Here is a 17,848-nt window from a genome sequence, read left to right as displayed (position 1 = left end):
ACCGGGAATCTTTGAAGTTGGCGGGCGTTTACGGGGTCGATAATCTGGTTTTTCATGCAGCGCTATCTATCTATCTATCTATCTATCTATCTATCTATCTATCTATCTATCTATCTATCTATCTATCTATCTATCTATCTATCTATCTATCCATCCATCCATCCATCCATCCATCCATCCATCCATCCATCCATCCATCCATCCATCCATCCATCCATCCATCCATCCATCCTACTTTCCTTCCTACCTTCCTTGTTTTAAGACTTTAACTCTGAGGAAATTTGTTCATTGTTCAGTAACATTTCTCAAAAACTATAAAGCTGTTTATTTTCTTAGGAATGATGCAACTAGGCTGATGTAGGCATTAGCCAAATATCAACCAAATTTGATCAATCTTAGTGAGTCATAATTCAGAGTTTCTGCTCAGTCTAAACTGACGGACTCATAATGTATATCACAGCTATTTCTATTGCAATGAAAACTGAAGTTCAAGTATCACATAGAGGTGAAACAGGAAAGGAAAGTGCCAGAAACCCCCCCCCCCGAAAAAAAAAAGAAACTGTTACCAGCAGATAGGGTTTTCTCACACTTTTTGTAAAAGATGAATTGCCTCACCCACTAACAACAATTTTTTTGCTCTGAAAATTTCCTTTACGTCAATCAATTGCTGACAAGAGATAAGTTGGTTTTAGAGGGGAAATAAAACTTTTCAGTCACAGGTGTAGATTGCACAAGTGTATTCACATCCAAGAAGGAGACGTTTTCACAGAGCAACACTGAGCAGGTAAGCTTTTAAAGAACAAAACTAAACACAACTTCTTTTTTTATAGTAATGAATGAATGAAAGAGTCTGTGAGAGGAAGTGATATGATAAAGCATGATGATAATGAGTACGATAGAGTTTGTTTTTTTCATGAGGTACCTCCGAAAGCAGAGTATGTGGTTTTAGCGTAAGTGGGTTACAGACAGTGACAGTAATAGTGATGATGATGGAAGTGACAATCTATGTCACAACACACTCATAATTCTAACTTTTTCACACTTCATCTTGACATTGATTAAACATGAATAGATTCCAGGTCATAAATATTAACTTTTTGTGAACTATTACCTGCTAATTGAAACATAATGATTTAATTCCTATTGTAAATCTATTCTCACCAATGAAATGCAGATTTTTTTAAATTATATGTATGAATTTTTATGTGTATTTTGACCTGTATTTATGTGTTTCATCACAATGAAGCTACACAATTCCCTTTAGAGTTCATGTTTAAGTATTTAGTTACCAGTGTCCAGAGTAACGTCTTACAAAAGTAATGCATTACAGTTTACATTTATGACAAGAGTCTGTATGTAACTCAAAAGTAATACAGGAGTCATGTAACACATTACAATTCTGAGACAGTAATATTGTAAGGTTGGGAATTATGTTTAAATAACAGTGACAAGTAATTTATTACAGTTTAGAAGTAACTTGCACAACACTGTTAGTTACACTTTTATTACTGGTTATGTTTTTGTCAGGGTTTGTCTGTCTGTTATTTTGTTTGTCTGTTAGTGGAGTTTGTCTGAGAGACTGATCTTCCTTGGCGGAGGTCTGCACTCCAAGTGCTTTTCTAGTAATGACACGTTACATTTTTCTAACTGTAGTTTTGATTAATAATGATTAGACTAACAATAACAAGAGAGTAAAATGACTTTTTTTTTTACATGGGGCTTGATAAAGTTGACCATTTTAGTGAGCTAGCATTTAGCATTGGCTCACCCATGACCCCTTGCAGACAGCTCAGACCCCTCGCACTTCGTCAGCTTTGTCTCTTTTGTCCAAATACAATCACTTCTGAGTTCAAAAAGCCAAAAATGGTGACAGATAAATTGCTTCAAAACAGCAGATCAGAAATCGATAGGTGATGTTATGGTTCATCTGACCACAAGTTATTTATAGTTTGTGGTTCTTATAAGTGATCAAATCTACAGCCACAATGTGAGAGACAGTAAATCAGCTTAATTATGTGTTCAGCATCAGTTAATCTGTCACCAGAAGGTTAATGAAGGTCCTTCCTGATAGCCTTTTGAATGTAACAAATCAGTAGTCAGTATTAATATGGGTTACTAAGCTAATTAGTAGTGAAAGTTACTCAGAGCTGCCCCCCCCCCCATCTCAGGAAGACAGGAAAGTGATGAAGCTGATGAATTGCCTCTTTTTAGCACATTATTATAAGAAATGGTATAACGGTAGCTTTCTGGGAAAACAAGTGGTTAAGGATGTGGCTTGTGTTTGTGTTTAAGTGTGTATTTAGTTTGAGACTAGAGAGAGAGAAGAAAGAAAGAGGAGGAAGAGACAGACAGACAGAAACGTCAGCAGTGTTTGCTGTTGGAGAGTAGGGGAAACCCAAATGTCAGACGTAGAGGCACTGTCACTACAAAGACCAGTGAAACCTGGTTTGTTCAAAGCAAATGTAAAATACTACAACCAAAAAAAAAAAAAAGGATATAGATGAGTCAATATGGAACATGGGAAATAGAGAAGAAAGTAATGATATTAAAATGATGGTTCATGTTTTTTCTTGTCAGCTTCATTTCATTAGTCAATATACAGCCTTTCCTCAGATTAAGGCTGTAATATATTTAAGAAAATATTAAAGTTAGGGCCAATGATGAGTTAAACAATTAAATGCAAGTTGCAAGATGTGAACATGAGTTGGTGCAGAAGCAGCCACTATGAAAGGTCTAGTCATTTAGGAACACAAATGGCCTCAAGACCATCAATTTATTACCAAATGCATGAGAAAAATGTTGAAACATTTAACAACACACCTTATGCGAGGACAATGTACTTTACAGTGAGTGGCTTTTATTTCAGGGAGACTTATTAGGGTATAGTGTGATGTGTGAAATTAACATCGCAATGGATAGCAGATATGTTCCATGTGGATGACATAATAGATCATTAATGCTGTATCATAGAAAAATCCCTGTTATATGCACTGATGGTTAATTGACTGGATGTAGAGAGAAGCTGGATGTCAGTAAAACACTTAAATTGTCTTTATCATTTCCCTATGTCTTCATTAAGATTTTTAATAATGTATCCAAGCAATGCAGGCTTCTCCAGACATGCACATGAACACGTACTCCTAAAACTGTGCAATGTTTAGACGAAGTGTTATATGTTTGGTTTGTTGACAGTAGTTGAATCCAGGTTTAGTAAAGACCAGTTGCTGCAAAATAGTCATATCAAGAGTCAGGCTCAGATAATTCAGGTGCTTTAACATAACATAAGGTGAAAGAAAAGATGATTTAAGTACATATTCTTTCTGATTACTGGCATGATAACATGTTTCTTTAAAATGAAGATAAGCTAGTGGTTATCAACATTGAGCTCATGACCTAGAATGAAAAATGCTGTTTTAAGAACGAGAAATGTTGTAAGCAGGAAGTGCACCTGTGGAAAATTTGGTTCTGAGAAAAAAACAAAACAAAACATGAAACCACATCCGATGACCGGAGAATCTGCCAGAGGAAAAAAAAAAACAAAACACGTTGATATCCTGGGTTTCTGTGGTCTCAATAGGGTGTGACTGAATGAGGCTTTAGAGAAATAAAGGTGCGATGTCTAAAACCACAGTGTAAAAGAGGATGAAACTTGATCTTGAATCAAAATTAAATTTGTTTGTAGTGGGCTGACAAAAATTTCAAGAATATTCCTTTTCTTATCACAGGAACAGTTTCTTTCAAATGGGATGAAAGTGACACTTGCAGCCTGTGCAACTTCAGGTAAGACACTTTAGTTTACTTCAGAGTTTTGCATTTTATTGCACTGGTATCAAGATCTAGTATGTGAGACCTAAAACAAAACAAATTCTCATCCAGAATTTCATTTTCAATCTTGAGTCTTCCAACAAAAAAAAAGTTCATTCCTCTTTCTGTGATTGCCTGTTCCAGCAACCAACAATTAGTTCCAACAGTAAAATATCACCTTCTTTTTAGCGTTGTCATTTATTTTTATGAGATTTTAAGGTAGTCATATTTTGCTAAACCCACTGTTATTAGTCTTTGGTTCATTCATTTATGTATTTGGACCCTAATAGTTCATAAAGTTTGAATTTGAACCCTCCAGGTGCTGCAAAGCTATCTTTATATTAATTTTGGCAAAAATTGAGTGGATTTCTACAACCTGTTTTAATTCCTTCTTAATCTGTTGCATTTTATAACTGGTTACGTCACGACATTTGCACATATAAGGTCAAGACTTCCGACGAACACGAGTACGAGTACGCCATAATTGTCAGCAGCAGTGGTTGTAGTCCATACTGAAAATATGTCCAGACTTTGAGCCGAGTACCTAAAATGTTCAGTTATTGGTTGTATTAACAAACTCAAGTGGCTGAACTGGACAGAGCAGCGCAGACAATAACCTGGAGGGGATGGGGTCATGTGCATTTAAAGGGCCAGCGCTCAAAATAGCCTTTCTAGTGTCATGACTCAGAAACAGGGTTGAAGATGGACCTGTGGAGTTGAATTAATGAAGAATTCAGACCCAAGCAGAGCATTTACAGTTTATGTAGACCACAAGGAAATGTTTGAAAATGCATGATTCTATTTAAAAAAGCAAAAATATTGCCAGTTTAAAACAAAAGAAATTTTGCTCCAGTCCTAACCCTGAAAGACCTACAATACTTTTTGTTGAGACTTCTAAATTTTCCTCAACATTTTACCTTTCCTAACTGATTTGTCATCATTTATTATGACATTATCTTTTGCATTTTATACATATACATATACATATATATGTGTGTGTGTGTGTGTATACATATATTTTTTTTTTTTTTTTTTTTTTTTTTGCAATTTTTTTTGCATTTTTTTTTGCAATTTTTTTTTTTTTTTTGCAAAAAATCTCACCTTTTTTGGCAAAATATATCATTAACTGAAGATAAATCAATACCAATATCAATATCAATACCAATACAGATTGGCAAAACTACTCCTAAAAATCGGATCGGAATCAAAAAAAGCCAGATCGGGACATCACTAATTTACACACTGAAATACACACCCATCCCTTGAATCTTTTGATTCTGTTCTGCACCATACAGGAATAAATACACTGACATCATTTTTTGTATTCATTAAGAAAGATCATTGTTAGACATTTTAACCCATAAAGACCCAAACAGCCACTGGCAACCAAAACCATCGGTAACACTTTATAATAAGTACACACTGTGAAGCATTAGTTAAGCATTAATAAATACTGAATTCATCATTTATAAAGCATATTTCTGACATGAATACTCATTAGTATATGGTTTATCAGCACAGTTACAATGGTTTTACTCATCATTAATAAACTCATCTACAATGTGCTTAATGATTGTATTTTCATACTTTATAAATTATGGATTCAGCATTTAAAAATTTAGTATTGCATCACTTACAAACCAGTTATGATGTACATTTATGCTCACACGTACACTATTCAGACATGTACTAATGGTTAGTGAATATATTAGTGTGTGTTTTATACTAACTCACACATTTATTTTCCAATAGATGTCCTGTAAACAGATCTTAATACAGGAATTCATTATTTCAGGTAGTTATAAAGCACTTACTCCTCATTAATTAAGTATATGGTGTGAGCTCATCTAAAGTGTGCACTATCTATGTCATATAAAGCATTTACAAATGATATTTAAAGGTTGGCAATGTCTAAAGACTCACAAAAGTCTCAGTTATTCTAACAAAGGAAACAACACAGCACATGGGATTTTTAAAACACACTGCATGATTAAATGATGAATGATTATGATTATGAATGATGAATAAAACATTTATAACTGTGCTTTTAAACCATATACTAATGAGTATTCATGTCAGAAATATGCTTTATAAATAATGAATTCAGTATTTGTTAATGCTTAACTAATGCTTCATAGTGTGTACTTATTGTAAAGTGTTACCAAACCATCTACTGATCTAAACTGTTTAATACCTGTTGATCCACTAATCCTATCAATACATATAAATAATTGGTGTAAAATACAGTTTGTCATCTTTTCATGGTCATCAGATATGATCCATTTGGACGTTCAGAGGCTCCGTGGTGAATGTGGAAACACCGTCATCTTCTACAACATTGATTCACCAGTAAAACCAATGGAGTTGGATCAATGACAGTGGATGGACACACTTGGTTTATGTTCAGTTAATGATATATTTTACTGAAAAAGTAACTTTTTCTTCAGTTATCTCTGTTTCTGATGTAATAACCCTCCACTTTAATATGAGCTTTTCTAAACATCTATATGATCAGTAAATTAAATGTAGGAAAATACCTGATACTCACTGAAAATCTACAAAATACAGAGTATAATATTATAAAAAATGGTGATAAATCACTTAAGAGAAGTTAAATATAGAGAAAAAAGTACTTTGGAACTGCCACATAAGTAGCACTGGGTCTTTATGGGTTAATATTTTTCTCTCTAGTGATCCTAGATCCTCTTGGAGGACTAGACCTCTCCTGGACGCTGCTTTTGTACCTACAGTTATCTATTCACACCAGTGGATCAACCTAAATTGCCCATATCTCAATTTTTATTGAAAATGTTGCAGCCTCCAATGACATACAAATCAAGTATATTTCAGTAATGTTGTTTTGCTTGTTATAATTTGCACCATCTCAACTTGTTATTATTTGAGGATGTGAATGAAACAGGTGTTTTGTCCAAACTGTATATACAGAGGAGGGATGTGAAACGTTTCTATTTCTATATTTATTTCTCTGGGAAGCTTTTTTTTTTTTTTTTTTTGGTCTGTCCGGGTGTGTGACCACCTGCAGTTTGAGAAATGCCACAAAAAGTATAGAGGGATAAAGCTATTGATGGTATTTATCAGCATCTTTCATTTTCCATCCACAGAATGAGAAAAAGGAGAAAGACGTGAGTTCCATCCTGGAGCAAAACATCCATCAAATTGAATGAATTCCCAGTCGTTGCCATATCCAACTCTGATGATGGAGAGAAATAAGAGAACGCTTCTGTTGTTGCTTCATATTGCATTGCTTCAGGTCTTTGTTGTCCAGATGGAGGAGAGTCCCACCTTTCCAGAATACAGTATGTTACATTTTAGGAAACTTTTTTGCTTAATTGGCCTATATTTATCTACCACCCTTATCGATTGTACATTCCTCTGTCATCACTGTTTTCTACAGACCTAACTTGCTACAATGACTACAGCGACATAGTAGACTGTGTGTGGAATAGAAAATATGAGTCTGACCACACAGACAGCTGTGCAATACATGCTGAAATGTTACACGGCAGAAGGTAAGGACAGACCAGATTTTATAAACCACGGGCGAAGATTTAGTGTCAATACAAGCACAGACAAAACTCTTATCCATGTATCCTACATTGGAATAATTTAACCTTCACAACATGTTAGATGACATAGAAATATGTAGCAGTAGTAGTAGTAGTAGTAGTAGTAGTAGCATCAGTGGTAGTATCAGTAATTGTATCAGTTCACTCACACACACACACACACACACACGCACACGCACACGCACACGCACACGCACACACACACATACACAGTGAGCACCAGGGTCAGAGAGAGCTCACCTGAGAAATTACGGGGGTGGGGGGGTTGGTGGTGTTGTTTGTTTGTTTGTTTTTTCTCATTTCTTTATTTTTAAGACAGTTAATGAGAAATTATCAGATTACCAGTACTAGTATTTCTTTATTTGCTGTAATTATACTATTCTTCTTCTTCTTATTTTTTTTTTTTTTGCTCTTGTGTTTGCCACTGCAGGTTACGGTATACAAGCGACTGTACAATGAAAGTCACTGACAGTTCCAAACCACAGCTTAACACATGTAACCTGGACTTCAAGTCGTTTGGCAAAGTGAGTTTGAAAAGTTCAATAATAATAATAATAATAATAATAATAATAATAATAATAATAATAATAATAATAATAATAATAATAATAATAATAATAATAATAGGTGTTGGCCATGGCTTAGGTGGTAGAGGGGGTCGCCCAATAACGGAAGGGTTGGCGGTTCGAATCCCGCTCTATCCTAGTCAGTCCGTTGTGTCTGTGGGCAAGACACTTCACCCTCCTTGCCTGCAGTGCCACTCACACTGGTGTATGAATGCGTATGAATGTTTGGTGGTGGTCGGAGGGGCCGTAGGCATGAATTGGCAGCCACGCTTCTGTCAGTCTGCCCCAGTGCAACTGTGGATACATATGTAGTTTACCACCACCAGAGGGTTTATTATTATTATTATTATTATTATTATTATTATTATTATTATTATTATTATTACCTCCACCAAGGAGGTTATGTTTTTGCCAGGGCTTGTTTGTCTGTTTGTTTGTCTGTCCGTTAGTGTGCAACATAACTCAAAAAGTTATGGACAGATTTGGATGAAATTTTCAGGGTTTGTTGGAAATGGGATAAGGAAGAAATGATTAAATTTTGGTGGTGATCGGGGGTGGGGGGGCCCACGGGGGGCCACTGATCAGCCTTGGCGGAGGTCTGCGCTCTCCGAGTGCTTCTAGTTAGTAATTTAGTTCTCTTATCGCTTTTACTTTTTACTTATATTGTTGTTCTGACTACTATAACTGTTATCACTTTACTATAACTTTGAACCTGTGATTTTGTGAACTATATGGGTCTTTATAGGTTAAGGCATTAAGTTTAATGTCTAAGGGCAATATTATATTCCCTCAGATCAGTACGAAGAGTATTGTGTGGCTCAGTCTGAGCTGCAGCCGTTGGAACCAGAGTGTGAAGCTCAGATACATCCCAGTTAATCACGGTGAGTACAGTGGATAACACCACGTCCTCTAGATTTACCTGATGGTTTGTTCATCATGATCTGGAAAGTGCGCATCTGTGTGTATGTGTATGTATGTGTATGTGTGTGTGTGTGTGTGTGTGATACTGCAGTGAAGCTGAAGCCTCCAGAAAAACCAAGTGTTAATCTAACCACTGTTCAGTGGATCCCTGCTAAGCTCAGAAAACTTGGACTTGAATTCCAGATGCAGTGGAAACAAGAGGATCAGTCATGGAGTGTGAGTGCTTAACTGCCTTTGTTGTTATTTATATGTATTTATTCATGACTAACTCTGCAATAAACATTAGATACTGTATATATATGTATGTATGTAGCCTATATGATATAAAATGTCCATTAATGCTCCACTCAGTTCAGACAATTACTTGTTATTTGTTGTACATAATTGTTCTTTATAGTATAAACCTGGCTCTGGAAGGGGAGGCAAGGGGTATTGTTTTTAGTTTGGTTTGTTTCTTTGCTTGTTTTTTAGCACTCTAACAGCACAACTATTGGTCGAAGTCGTACTAAATTGGGTTTATAGATTGAGTGATGCAGAATAGATCTCATTACATTTTGGCAAAAGTAGGTCAAAGTTCAATTTTTTAATGAATTTTTTTTAAAAATCTTTTTTTCCCCTATTTACTTATAATGAATGAAATTTCAAATGTCTGTGGCAGCAAAACAACTAGCTGAATTCATACCAATCTTGGGTTTATAGATTGTCAGTGACCCAGAATAGATCACATTAGGTACATTTTGAGAAAATTACGTCAAAGTTAAATTTTTTAATGAATTTTCAAAATCTTTTTTTTTTTTCCCCCCCCATTTCCTTTTAATAGGTGGAATTTCAAATGTCTGTAGCAGCAAAACTATTGGTTGAATTCATACAAAATTGGGGTTATAGATTACCAGTGACCCAGAATAGATGCCAGCACATTTTGAGAAAAGTAGGTCAAATTTCTCATTTTATGAATTTTTTAAAAATATTTTTTCTTCTCCTATTTACTTATAATTGGCACAATTTCAAATATCTATAAAAGCATCAATTTTGTTTCAATTTACTTCAAACTTGGCTCATATATAGAGGCAATTGATATGCTGACATCACCACACACACACGATGACATCAGCTGGATTGATACCCAAATAAACTACAATACTTGCAAGGGGTGGGGTTTATTGTACCAGGCACCACCAATAATAATAATAATTATTATTTTCTTTTTAAATTTTACTTTATTTTTTAGATTTGTGTAATGCCATGTGGAGTTATGAGTAGAAATGATCCATGACTTGTTGGAAATGAAGATTAAATTAACAGACAACATAAAAATTCTGTTTTTATTAGGATCCCTCTGTGCAGAAGGAGATGAAACAAACCAGATGTAATGATAACTGTGCAGCAGAGCTAAACCCAGACACACTGATACAAGATGAGAGCTACAGGGCACGTATTCGAGTAAGAACTGAAATTCCCTTGGCTACCGGTTCTTCCATCTTTTCAACATGGAGCGACTGGAGCCCCACTGCATCATGGGTGTCACTTGTAGGAAGAACTAAACAAAAATCAGGTAAATGTTGATGGATTTTAAAGCTTTAAAGGTGGCTGAGCATAAAAAAAAAAATTTCCTGACACCTGTATGGAGAACTAAACAAACAGGTAAAGGCTGAATATTAATGAAGCCATTTCAGTTTAAGCCTTGCCGTTCATGTGTGATGGGTCCATGCTGCAGGTGCACCCTGGGTAAATTGCTGAGGGAATAATATACAATTCCTTATGTAGCAAGAGAGAGATGGAGGATGAAGTCGGGTGACAACGCCACCTGGGGAATTACACCCCAGGAAATTAGTAGGAGGCTCACAGGTTCGAATTGAAAACAATACCACAGGGGCGTAGACTGTTTCGATTTAAAACAATTTATTGAACAATTATTATTAAAAAGACTGCTATTAAAAAACAATTAAAAAGCTAGCACGTGGCCCATACGGGTGAACAGGGCCGGGGCTTACCACTATGGCAGGGATCCAACAAAATATAAAAGAAGGGAACCGCAAACCAACACCCGTGAACTGCACACCAACAAAACTGGAAGCTTTGTGAAGAAAATTCCACCACCAGGGATCACGCTGCCACCCTAGGCCCACGGCACCTGTTCAAAAGAAAAGAGAACAATTAAAAAAAGGCCACGTGCTGCCCCCAACCCCTCAACTAAAGTAAAGAAAAAAAACAATCAGACTATAATACACAAAATTAAACAAAACACAATAACAAACTAATAGACAAACACTAAACCAAAAGGAAAAAAAAAATTACATACATATATACATACACACACACACACACACACAAGAGATTCAACTAACACAAAACTTACTAAGCAAAAAAATGCAATATAATAAGCAAATTAACCATACAAAAAGAAAGAGGAACTCAATAAACCAAGATTCAATGAAACACAAATGGAATGCATACAATTATAATAAAACACAACCCAATAATACACTAACAAAACAAATGAAGATATTGTAACAAAAGATTCAACAAAACCAATTCAATATAACACAAACAAACAAACACTTAACACAACGGAATACAAATTAACCAAATGAAAAGGAAACGCCGAAGAGGGGGATGGCGCATCCGTGTCGCTCCGCACAGGGGCCACGGATGCAAGATTAAAATAAAATCATAAAGTCGGTCAAAACAGCCAGAACAGCAGTGCTTCGGAGGGTGAAGGAAATGGCGGTGGTGGACTCTGGGAATGTCCGCCGGCTCCACAGTCACGTTACGTGCAGAGTGGAACTCTTTCTTAAACCCGGCTTCACCACACTGCAGCATAAACAAGAACATAATTGGCTCCGGGAGCCAGGCAACAAGGACAAAACTGCACCGACAGACGGACAACGGCGACCTACCCGTATACACACACCCGATGAGACGCCAACAAGCAAACACGCTTCCACACGCTGTTCAGGAAGTCAGTCGCACTACAACGAATGGTAACATAATAAATGAGGAGGTACTAGAATGCTTTCGCGCAACCGACCAACGGTGGATTGAAAGCGGCTTACCTTTTCAGCCTCGCCGACCAGCCACCAGCGTTGCACTGGATTTTAAAAAGAACCGCCACACAGCCAACGCTGCTGCTGATGAGGAAGAGCGAAAGGAGAGAAAGTAGTTTCACTTGCGTATATATACGGCAGGTAGCGCCTCCCTTCAATCAATGCCGATTTGGCACACGGGGGGAAGGGAGGAGCAAATCCTCCTGCCACACTTATATGGACATCCTTTGTGGCGGTTTGGGGGGGGGGGGCATTTTTCATCTTCGAAAAATGAACATACAGACGCTACACATGTACATAGTCATACTGTATTTCTCTTATTGTAAGATCTTGTTTCTTTTTTCTCCCTCTATTTTTAAACTGTTTTGTCATTTTTTGTCTAATATTGTGAAGTTTTAGTTCTTCTTATCTAAAATATTTCATTACATTGTTTGCTGTGCGTTAATATAAGGGTGCGTGAAGAAAATGTGTAACACCTCATAAAATCCTTATTCTGTTTCTGGGAAATTCTCTCATTCATTCAACTCATAAAAACCCAGTGCTGCTTATGTGGCAATTTCCAAATTATTTTTTTCTCTATATTTAACCTTTTTGTTTTTTTAATGATTTGTCACCATTTATTGTATTATTATCCTTTTTACTCTGTGATTTTTCATTGAAAATCTTGTATTTTGCTTTATTTAGTTCACTGATTATGTAGTTGTTCATAAAAGCTCAGAATAAAGTTAAGGGTTATCATATTAGAAAGAGAGAAAACTGAAGAGAAAGTGACTTTTTCAACAAAATATATCATTAACTGAACATAAAACAAGTGTGTCCATCCACTGTCATTGATCCAACTCCATGGGTTTTCCTGGTGTGTCAGTGTTATAGAAGATGACAGTGTTTCCACGTTCACTATGGAGCCTCTGAACGTCCAAATGGGTCATATCTGATGACCGTGAAAAATTACAAACTGCATTTTACACCAATTATTTGTATGTATTGATAGGATTAATGGATCACCAGGTGTTAAACAGTTTACATCAGTAAATAATTTTGGTTGCCAGTAGCTGTTTGGGTCTTTATGGGTTAAGAATTGTAACTTATCAGTTCCATCCACATCCGCTGCTCTGTATCATCACAGGTAAAGTGTTAGAATGAGGACTGGATGTGTTTAAGGAACTGAGAGACACAGTTTAGCAGTGCACTGAATAGAAAGCGAAGCCAACAACAGTAAATGACAGCATGGATGTTCACTTTTACATTATGACATGGTTAAAGGCAAAGATTACATCTGTTATGGACAGTCAGTAGTGTTTTCTTCTTAGCTAACATTCATTGTCTTTCTTAGCTAAAAGTGGACTTGGTGTCTGGGGGAAGATCGCGGCAGCAGCTGCTCCATTTGCCTTGTTTCTGATGTTAATCTTTAAGACTGACAGAACCACCTGGTAAGCACAGGAAACCCACATTTTGTGATACGTTACATGGAAGACTACAAGTTATAACAGTCACTCTGTTTTTTAGGGTTTATGTGATAAAGTTGATTCGAGGACCACCCCTCCCTAATCCAGCCAAATCCAACTTTTTGAAGGATGGAAATGTTGAGGTCAGTTTATAAAATTTTCCAGCGTGAAAAACTTTTGTAAATACATTTGACTGTAACATTTATTTCATTTGTTTGAAACTTTGCAGTATGTGTTCAAAATGTTGGTTCTAGGTTACAATAAGTAGTGTCCTCATAAATAATTTACTAAACGTTTATAAGTAAGATAAGAGGTTTATTCAAGGATACAAAGAACTTTATTGTCATACCAGCACACATTTACACATGAGATGGCATGAAATTTGGTACCTGAGGTCCCAGATTTAGCCCAATAAAATCTATAGAAGAAACAATGTATACATGAAAAAGACCTTTGTATAATAATAATAATAAAAAAAAGACATATGTATGAAAACCACTTGCTAAAAAGTAAACACTTGCAATAAATAACTGTTATAAGGTCATAAACTGACAATAATCACTCATTTTCACTATTTACAGCTTCAAAATTTCTTTAAAATCTCTCTGAATTATGGTATAATGTTATAAAAATCAACATGCTTCTTGATCTTAACGAGACACGGAATTGGCCGTATATTTAATGTTTTAGGAAATTACCAAAAATAGTCACTTTTCCGATAAAGGGTTAAAACTGATGTACGTGAATACTGGCAGGTGGAGAAGACAGAGGAAGCTCAGTAGAATTAAGGAAGGGGAAGTCATGCATTAGAACACCCTGAGTTACCAAAACCGCAGACAATACGACGTCTCCACAGACTGAATCACTCAAAGAATAAGTGAAGCTCATTGGTTATAGATCTGTATCATGTTATCATCAAGTTTTCCATATATATGTTGTAAATAGCTGCACTGATCATCAGTTTCATCATCCAAAAGAGGACAAAATGGTCAGAATTTCGTCTGAATCATGAACAAACCATGAAATAAGGAAACATAAAAAACACATTGTAGTAATTTCATACAGTATTTCCATAAACGTCATAATCAAGCTGACTGGTGGAAAAAAAAAAAAAAAAAAAACAAACAAACAAAAAAAAATTGTGATTTCAATATTGAAGCTTCTGTTTTTTTTTTTGTTTTTTTTTTTAACCATATTGCCACATTCTTTGGCTCTTACTGCTGCCTCCAGTAGTTGCATACATTTACAGAAACATGTCAGTGAGTGGCCGTCAATGACTTATTATTATTACCTGTTTCTTTTCATAGACATGGAGAAATAATGTAGTCAGATGTAACCACATTTTTATAAATATACAGCCATTGTATTGTATAATGAAAACAGTGGTTGTGGTGATGATGTTATGGTACAATGAGCTTTAATCCTCCAGTATCCCACCCACAGAGGCCCTTCCTAATCACTGAAAGCGCATAATCTGCACAAGGGACATAATAATGTCAAAATTAGTTTCATAGTTTGTTTTTAACTTTTTTTTTTAATTTCATCAACTTGAGCCAAAGACAATAATACTCAATAACTGTCCTATTTTAATCCTTTAAATGCCATGTTTGTAATGTAAACAAACCACATTTTTTGATGCAAATTTTTTTTATCATAAAAATTGGTTTATTCTTTTTTTTTGTGTGTGTGTGTTTTAAGCCTGGCATATGTCAATAATTAACAGCAACATTGGTTAATATGCATTATATTTTTTGTGCTAGGTCAAATGTTAAGTTCTAAAATTTGTCAGTGCACATTTTTTACTAACTCTGGAGAAGGGTGTTAGCGTAGTAATTTATACTTTGTGTAAAATGTGCTGATTTTAGGGGTTTAGAATTTTAAAAATTATGCAAAAATACAGAACTTCTGAATTCTTAGCTAATACAAACTGTGAAATATAAAATGGCCTTTTATAACATGAAGTGCAAAGTGTGCATAATATGCTCACCCAGATACCAGAGGGTTAAACAGTGGAGGCTGAATATTAACCCAAATGGGGACTCACTATTTAACCAGAAGCATTAGCCATTTGCTGATGTTTTTCAAAGAGTTTATTAACTACTTACAATAAATTGTTGCAAAGTACTTGCACATCATAAGTATGCTTTTATGTTAGAGTAGTAGCCTTTCAAAACGTTTACTTAGAAGTGACTGTAAGGGCAAAATTATGACACAAGTTGAAAAATACTAACCTCTTACTTTACATTGTGAACATAGTGCTAAAGGTGGCATTAAAAGTAACACAAAAAGTCCCACACCAAAGTAAGGCATAGAAAAAAGTGCAGCCCACATCCTGTGATATGTGTGATGAGTAAACTAACCCATTAGTCAGAGGACATGTGGTGTTTTTGATCCAAAAGATTAAAGATGAGTAATTTTAGATGAAAACAAGAACAACAACTATGTTTGTACCCAGATCCAACATCTTATATCTGTATCTTTTACAGTTCTAACTCTGATCTTCCCTTTTGCAGAAATGGCAAAGCTCTTTCTTCACCAGTGAGTCGTACCTTTCCTTCTTAAAACCTCTGGATATAGATTCTGTAGAGGTAACCTGCGCTGTGGACGACATCGCCCCATGCAAACAAGAGCTGCTCTCCGTGGAAAATAGCATCAGGGAGTGCTCCCAGGAGTCGTCTAGTTCCAGCTTCTCCAACCCCAGTTACTCTCAGCTGTGTCCTGTCCGTCCCATCTGTTCGCTCTCTGCAGGGAATCTGGAGCCCTGCGCTGCAGACTCGCCTTATGGGCCTGCAGGGGGTGACGGCCAAAGTACAAACCCACAACAGGGCGTGGAAAAGCAAAGAGGGAAAAACGTAGACATCATGCAGTTGCTTTCTAAAGCCAATAATCGTGAGGCTGTTCCGGTGATCTCAGACTATGAGAAAGTTGAGAAAGTCCAGGTTGAGTGCAACAGGCTGCAGAGTGTAGATTCAGGCATGTGCAGTGGAGAAGAGGTGAGTCAGGAGAGTCTGGAGCCGGACAGCATCACACAGAGCCTCGAAGAAGAGCCAGAAAGCAAGAAACAGTGGGAGGAAGGGAATGGAGACTGTCTTCAGAAGTTATTTGGTCATTCAAACAGTGGAGATAGTTTTAATAAAGGGTCGATTGAGGTTTGCTCTGATTATGAGCAAGTCCAGAAGCTGCAGGTTGAGATCCCTGATGACATGAGTGTGGATTCAGACCAGGGTATCAGCAGAGACCAGCAGCTCAGTCACCACCACATCCTGTCCACTCCGTCCACATGCTCTCGGTCTGATCCTCCTACTGTCTTACTCTTACCCTCTTTCACCCCATCATCACTAAACTTCACCAGACCAGGGTCCAGTCCAGGTCCTGGACCACTGGCGGCTCTGATAGACCGGACTGTGATGTCACATAACAGCTCGCTGGAGCCCTCTGCTGACGGATATCTGCCAGTGACGCAGGAAGAGAACTAACGTCACCATGTTCAGAGGAGTAACAGTACGATCCGCTGTGTTGTGCAATATTCTTTGTCATTACAGCATGTACTATAATATAGTAACTATAATATAGTGATGTTTATTAGAGTGACAGATGATATAGATTAACCAGATACAGTGTTAGTCCAGATTTGCACATCTAAAAAGGTCGAGACAAGTCTCCAAAACTCAAATCCATCCACTCTTCTGCAGCAGGTATCCTTTTTGAAGGGTTGTGCATTAGATGTAATGGACTACTGCATGTCATAAACAAGTTTTTAAGATGGTTACTGCTGTCTTGTTTTTAAATAAGGCTGTGATGAACACCTCTTACCTCAGAAAAAAAAAAAAAAAAAAAGATTTTAACAAATGTGACCTTTGATGAAAGTTAGTACAGCCTGTACTCGGAAAGCACCTGTGGTTAACACTGCCCTCACTTTACCTTTGAATACCTAGAACTATTTGACAACTTCCAAATATTCTTTTTTTTTCTCGTACATTTAACCTTCTCTAAGTGACTTATCACCACTTATCACATCATTCTCTGTATTTTGCATTTTTTAGTAAAATGCAGGTATTTTCCTGTATTTCATTTACTGAGCTTGTAGATGTTCATAAAATCTCAGAGTAAATTCAAAGATTGTATTAAATTAGAGAAAAGGAAAATGGACTCTTTCAGTAAATCTGTCATTACCTGAACAATTCTCTCATTCATTCAACCCATAAAAACCCAGTGCTGCTTTTGTGGCTGTTTCCAAATGATTTTTTTTTTCTCCATATTTAACCTTTTTTTAAATGATTAATCATCATTTTTTTGTCGTATTATCCTTTTACTTTGCGATTTTTCATTGAAAATCATGTATTTTGCTCTATTTAATTCACTGATTGTGTAGTTGTTCATAATAGCTCAGAATAAAGTTGAGGGTTATCATAGTAGAAAGCAGGCACGTGCATACATAGGGCCCAAAGGGGGCTTGAGTCCCTGCCCTTTTTGCATCGTAG

At 36.3% G+C, this 17,848-nt stretch overlaps 1 protein-coding gene across 2 annotated transcripts; it reads left to right on the top strand.

Annotated features, from left to right (window-relative positions):
- Positions 1-720: 720 nt before the first annotated feature.
- Positions 721-17,634, top strand: LOC115437898 (uncharacterized). 2 transcript variants are annotated; one of them, XM_030161326.1, is made up of 11 exons: positions 721-784; positions 3,726-3,780; positions 6,927-7,121; positions 7,220-7,334; positions 7,822-7,915; positions 8,751-8,838; positions 8,970-9,094; positions 10,208-10,430; positions 13,256-13,352; positions 13,429-13,510; positions 15,881-17,634. In XM_030161326.1, exons 3-11 carry the CDS (start codon positions 6,986-6,988, stop codon positions 16,841-16,843), a joined length of 1,923 nt encoding a protein of 640 aa, XP_030017186.1. In that variant the 5' UTR covers positions 721-784; positions 3,726-3,780; positions 6,927-6,985; the 3' UTR covers positions 16,844-17,634. The 2 variants fall into 2 exon arrangements, with proteins under 2 accessions (XP_030017186.1, XP_030017262.1); XM_030161402.1 differs by lacking the exon at positions 7,220-7,334 and having other exon boundaries at positions 15,881-17,633.
- Positions 17,635-17,848: the final 214 nt, after the last annotated feature.

Source organism: Sphaeramia orbicularis, chromosome 1, assembly GCF_902148855.1.
Source record: "Sphaeramia orbicularis chromosome 1, fSphaOr1.1, whole genome shotgun sequence".
Classification (NCBI taxonomy): domain Eukaryota; kingdom Metazoa; phylum Chordata; class Actinopteri; order Kurtiformes; family Apogonidae; genus Sphaeramia; species Sphaeramia orbicularis.
Note: the sequence above shows the minus strand (reverse complement) of the source record. Positions and strands in the feature narration are given on the sequence as shown.

Excerpts from the sequence above, each read along its gene's own strand:
- LOC115437898 (XM_030161326.1), top strand. The coding sequence starts at position 6,986 with ATGAATTCCCAGTCGTTGCCATATCCAACTCTGATGATGGAGAGAAAT. Across the intron at positions 7,916-8,750 it reads ACTTCAAGTCGTTTGGCAAA|ATCAGTACGAAGAGTATTGT; the intron begins GTGAGTTTGAAA and ends ATATTCCCTCAG. Across the intron at positions 10,431-13,255 it reads AAGAACTAAACAAAAATCAG|CTAAAAGTGGACTTGGTGTC; the intron begins GTAAATGTTGAT and ends TGTCTTTCTTAG.